This window comes from Coloeus monedula (assembly GCF_965178545.1).
Source record: "Coloeus monedula genome assembly, chromosome: 3".
In the NCBI taxonomy this organism is placed as follows: domain Eukaryota; kingdom Metazoa; phylum Chordata; class Aves; order Passeriformes; family Corvidae; genus Coloeus; species Coloeus monedula.
This window is the reverse complement of record NC_138783.1, coordinates 17,210,341-17,215,339: the sequence shown is the minus strand read 5'-3', so window position 1 is coordinate 17,215,339 and position 4,999 is coordinate 17,210,341. Positions and strand designations below refer to the sequence as shown.

General features: G+C 65.7%; 1 protein-coding gene across 2 annotated transcripts; it reads right to left on the bottom strand.

The window, feature by feature from the left end:
* Window positions 1–187: 187 nt before the first annotated feature.
* On the bottom strand, window positions 188–3,903 carry PHOX2A (paired like homeobox 2A; the record flags this gene model as incomplete). 2 transcript variants are annotated; one of them, XM_082277465.1, is made up of 3 exons in its annotated part: window positions 188–616; window positions 1,519–1,751; window positions 3,696–3,903. In XM_082277465.1, 3 exons carry the CDS (start codon window positions 3,901–3,903, stop codon window positions 188–190), a joined length of 870 nt encoding a protein of 289 aa, XP_082133591.1. The 2 variants fall into 2 exon arrangements, with proteins under 2 accessions (XP_082133591.1, XP_082133592.1); XM_082277466.1 differs by having other exon boundaries at window positions 1,564–1,751.
* Between the last annotated feature and the right edge of the window lie 1,096 nt (window positions 3,904–4,999).

The window sequence follows — 4,999 nt, the reverse complement described above, 5'->3', positions numbered from 1 at the left end:
GGGAGCTGCCCCCACTCCGGGTCCGTCCCATCAGCGCAGGGTCCGGGAGGTGGCGGGGGCGGTCCCTGCTCCCTCTCCCCGTTTGCTGAAGCATCGTGGCTGGGTCCGTGGTGGGGGCGGTGGGTGGAGGGTGCAGGGTGGGGGCCGAGGGGGGGTTGGGGGGCAGCTGGATCCGGCGATTCAGCGATCAGAAGAGGTTTGTCTTGATGCCGTTTGGTTTCCGATGGAAGGAGGAGAGGACGCCGGAGAAGGGTCCCGGCACAGCCTCGGTGGGCTGCCAGGCCTTCAGCAGCTCGGCCGTGTTGGGGGCACCGCTGCCGCCCCCCACCCCTGCCCAGAGGGGTGCCTTGAGGGGCTGGGGGGCATGGCCGGGTCCCAGGGGTGCCCCCGCGCCAGGGCTGGGGCTCAGGCTGCCGCCGGGGCTGCCGATGGCGGCAGCGGGCAGGGACGCCGTGCTGTCTGGAGTCGGGCTGCAGTTGGATTCCTTGGATTCGTCGTCTTCTGAGGAGGAGCGCGGCTCCGACTTCTTCCCGGCGCTGCCGGTGCCACTGGCACCCTTGGCATTGGCCGCACGCTCCTGCTTGCGGAATTTGGCCCGACGGTTCTGGAACCACACCTGGAGGGGATGGAGGGGATGGGAGCACCCCTTGCCATGGTCCCTGGGAGCCCTCCCAGGCTCCGGGGTCCCCCCCACAACCCTCCATTCCCTCGGGGGAAATGTCTTCCACATCACCAGAGGGATCCATGTATCCACAATAATGTGGATTTGTGAGGTCGAGGCCGGGCACAGGCGTGTGCTCTGGTGTTTGGCAGAGGAGGGAAATGGGAAGAGGACATCCTCACACTGCACCCACACCTGCACCCCGTGGGGTCAGAGCCCACCCCCACAGCCTGCACCCCCCAGATCCCCATGGTGCCAACAGTGGGGTCTGCTTCACTCACCATTCCCCCTGGGAGGGAGGGGGCCAAGACCCCCACTCCTGTGGGTCCCTACATTCCTATGGGGACAGGTGTTCTGACAAAGGGGGTGTCTGCACCCACCGAGGGGGGTCTGCAGCCACAAAGGGGGGTCTGCACTGACACAGGGGGGGATCCCACACAGAAGGACCCCACAGAGAGGGTTCTCCTTTGACACAGGGTGTCTGCACTCACAAAGGAGAATCTGCATCTACACGGGGTGTCTGCATCCCACAAGAGAAGTCTGCACTGATGCAGGGGACATCTGCACCCACAAAGGGCCACTCTCTGTCCTCCATGGACTCTCACCAACCTCAAGGTGTTTGGGACTGGACTAAATAATTGGTGACAGTGCTGTGGCATGAACCAATGCCCGCACACTACTGGGAGGCAGGCTGTCCCCTGAGCTCCCAGCAGAGCAGGGCTGTGCCGACAGTATGTCCCCCTGACTGCAGTGGTGTCAAGGCCGAGTCCCTTCCTGTGCCCCCTCCCAATGCAGGGAGCAGAGCAGCAGCGTCCCATGGTCAGGATCCCCGCTCTGGTGGGATCAGAGCCCCGCACCTCCATCCCCAACCCCCCACCCCCTCCTCCCTCCCCGGAGCTGACCTGCACCCGGGCCTCGGTGAGGTCGATCTTGAGGGCCAGCTCCTCGCGGGTGTAGATGTCGGGGTAGTGGGTCTCGGCAAACACCCTCTCCAGCTCCTTCAGCTGGGAGCTGGTGAATGTTGTCCGGATCCGCCGCTGCTTCCGCTTCTCGTTGATCCCTGATGGGTCCGAGAAGAATTTGTAGGGAACTGGGAGAGAAACGGGAAGTCAGTGCGGCCGGTACAGCGGGAGGGCTGTGGTGGACACTGGGGCACACTGGGCAGGGGGCATCAGGCAGGGATGGACCAGGAAGGGATGGACTTGGAAGAAAGGGACCAGGAAAGGATGCACCAGGCATGAGACACTAGGCAGAGATGGGTCGGGCAGGGATGAATTGAGCAGGGATGAACCGGGAAGGGATGGACTGGGAACGGATGGACTGGGCAGGCGACACTGGCCAGGGATAGACAAATCGGGGAGGATGAACTGGGTAGGGGTGAACTGAGAAGGGATGCACCGGGAAGGGAAGGACGGGGCAGGGATGGATCGGGCAGGGATGAGTTGAGCAGGGATGAACTGAGAAGGGATGAATTGGGAAGGAATGGACTGGGAAGGGATGAACGGGAAAGGATGGACCGGGCAGGTGACACTGGCCAGGGATAGATGAACCGGGGAGGATTAACTGGGTAGGGGGGAACTGCGAAGGGGTGCACCGAGAAGAGAAGGACGGGGCAGGGAAGGATTGGGCAAGGATCGCCTGGGAAGAAACATACCGGGAATAAACGGGTAGGGGATGCACTGGGCAGAGGAACCGGCCAAGGACAGATGAATCAGGAAGGATGAACTGGGCTGGGGTGAACTGAAAAGGGGTGAACCGAAAAGGGGTGAACCGGGCAGGATGAATCAGGGGATGGACCAGGCACGATGAACCGGGCAGGATGAACCGGGCAGGGCGGGTAGAACGAAGGCAGGGCTGGATCGCTGCCCCCGCTGCGCCTCCGGCCCCGTTCGTTCGTTGCCGGCGGGACGCGGGGCCTCGGGGCAGGAGCGGGGCTGGGGGGGCAATGCGGTGCCGGCACGGATGGGGCCGCCGGTACCAATCGGCGGCTCCTTCGTTGTCGGCGCAACCACAGGCAGCGCCTCCGCGGTGGCAACGAATGCGGAGCGGGGAGCGGGGTCCCAGCGGCGAGGACCTTCCCCCAGCCCCGTTCTGGGGCCACCACCGCTCCAGGGATCCCCGGCGATCCGCGGCCGTGCTTGGGAGGGTTCATCCCCACCGACGGAGGCGAGCAGGGAGACCCGGGACGGGGGGCGGTGGGGACCGAGCCAGGCAGGGCCAGCCTGGGCTGCGGGCACCGGCAGCACCGGGAACCGGCGGGACCGAGTACCAACAATGCCAGGAATAGGTAGCACCGGGAATCGATGTCATGGGGAACTGACGGCACCGAGGACCGACAGCAGCCGTTACCGACGGCATCGAGCCTGAGAGTGCCGAGCACCGGCGGCAACGGGAACGGGCAGCACGGCGCACTAGTGGCAGCGTGCACTCATGGTACCGAGAGCCGACAGTACCGGGACCTTGCAGGAACGGGCACTGGCGGCACCGAGAACAGACGGTTCCGGGAATAGGCGGCATCGAGCACTAACGGTGTTTGGCACTGGGGGCACCGGGAACCGATGATATCTGTCGCCAACGGTACCTGGAATCGATGGCTACGAATCCTGACAGTGCCGGGTACCAGCGGCACCGGGAGCCGATGGTATCGGGCACCGACAGCGCCAAGCATTGACGGTACCGGGCAACAACGGTACCGGGAATTGGTGGGATCGGGCACCGGCGCTACCGGGAACCGGCAGTAATGGGCACCGTCAGCATCGAGTCCTGCAGTACAGGGCAGCGGCGGCTCCGGGAACCGACAGTATCGGGCACCGACAGCACCGAGCACTGACGGACGGTACGGGAGACCGACGGCTCCGGCAACCGATGGCACCGAGCCCTGACATCGACGGCAGCCGCCGGTCCCGAGCCCCGGCAGCTCGGGTCCCCGCCAGTTCCGATCCCTGCCAGCCCCGACGGCGCGGCCGCTCCCTCACGCCCGTCCACGGAACGGGAGGATGTCCCTGGTGGCTCCCGGCGGGTCCCTCTCCCTTACCTGCCGAGTAGGGCGAGGGCTGGTGGTCGCGGAGGGCGCCCAGGGCGCAGCTGGCGGAGGCGAGGGGGGCGCAGGCGGGCGCGGGCCCGAAGCCCCCCCGCATGGGGCTGTACTGGAAGGAGCCCGCCTGGCTGCAGGGGCTGAACTCGTAGCTCGCCTCCATGGCGGCCACGCAGGACTCGTAGGAGTTGAGGTAGGAGTAGTCCATGGCGAGTCCGGTGCGGCCCCGGCTGCCGCCCGCCCGTCCCCGCCGCCTCCTGCCCGCCGGGCCCCCGCCCGCCCCCGCCGCCGCCGCCGCCCCGGCCCGTTAATATACCGGCGGGGGGAGCGCGGACAAAGGCTGCGCTCGCCGGGGGCTTTTGCATGACAATATCTCCCGGGGACGGCGGGAGCGGGCGGAGCCGACACCCCCCCTCCCCGCAGCCCCCCGCCCCCCTTAACCCTTCGTGGGCGCACGCACCCCCACCTCGGGCCGACTCCGGCAGCAGCCACTTCGGGGCGGGGAGGGGGAGCGGCCCCTGGGCACCCCCCGGAGCAGCACTCGGCAGGCCCGCTCTGGGACCAGCGCTCGGACCTTCCCCCCGTGTCCCCATCCTTCTGTTTCATCCCTGTCCCCAACGCCATCACCATCCTATCCCCATCCCCATCCCCATCCCATCCCCATCCCCGTCCCAGTCCCGTCTCTGTCCCCATCCCATGTCATTCCATCCCACATGCATCTCCATCCTGATCCCTATCTCCATCCCTGTCGCCATGCCATGCCTCTGGGACTGAGCATCCCAGGGGCAGGAGGGTAGCAACGCCACCACACCCCATCCCTGGGTGTCCTCCACTGTCTCCGCGTGCATGGGAAGAGCAGGAGGCTTTGGAGGGGTACTCAGTCCCACCCCTCTCTCCTAGGGGGGCTCTGGCCTTTGCAATCCCACTCCCCAATTTTCAGCCCGGATGAATTTCAAAGCACCCCATCCCCCCAGCCCCCTGCAGGGACCAAGGAAAAGGCTTTCGCCCCTTTCAGCGGCACCAGAGGGGGATGCGGGGAGGGGGGATGCGGGAGGATTTGGGGAGGATTTGGCGGGATTTGGGACATTTTCAAGACAAACACTTTCACTAAAGAGGATTTAAAAGTCTAATTGTGTCCAATGAAGGGCTTTGGGCCCCCCAGGAGGCCGGGGGGGCGGGGGAAGAACGAACTCTGGCTGCGTCCTGTGGGATCGGTTCGAACCTGTCCTGCCCCATGTCCTGCTCTTTATCCAACTCCGCACCCTGTCCCACCTTCTACCCTATATTCTGTCCCATCTCCTGTC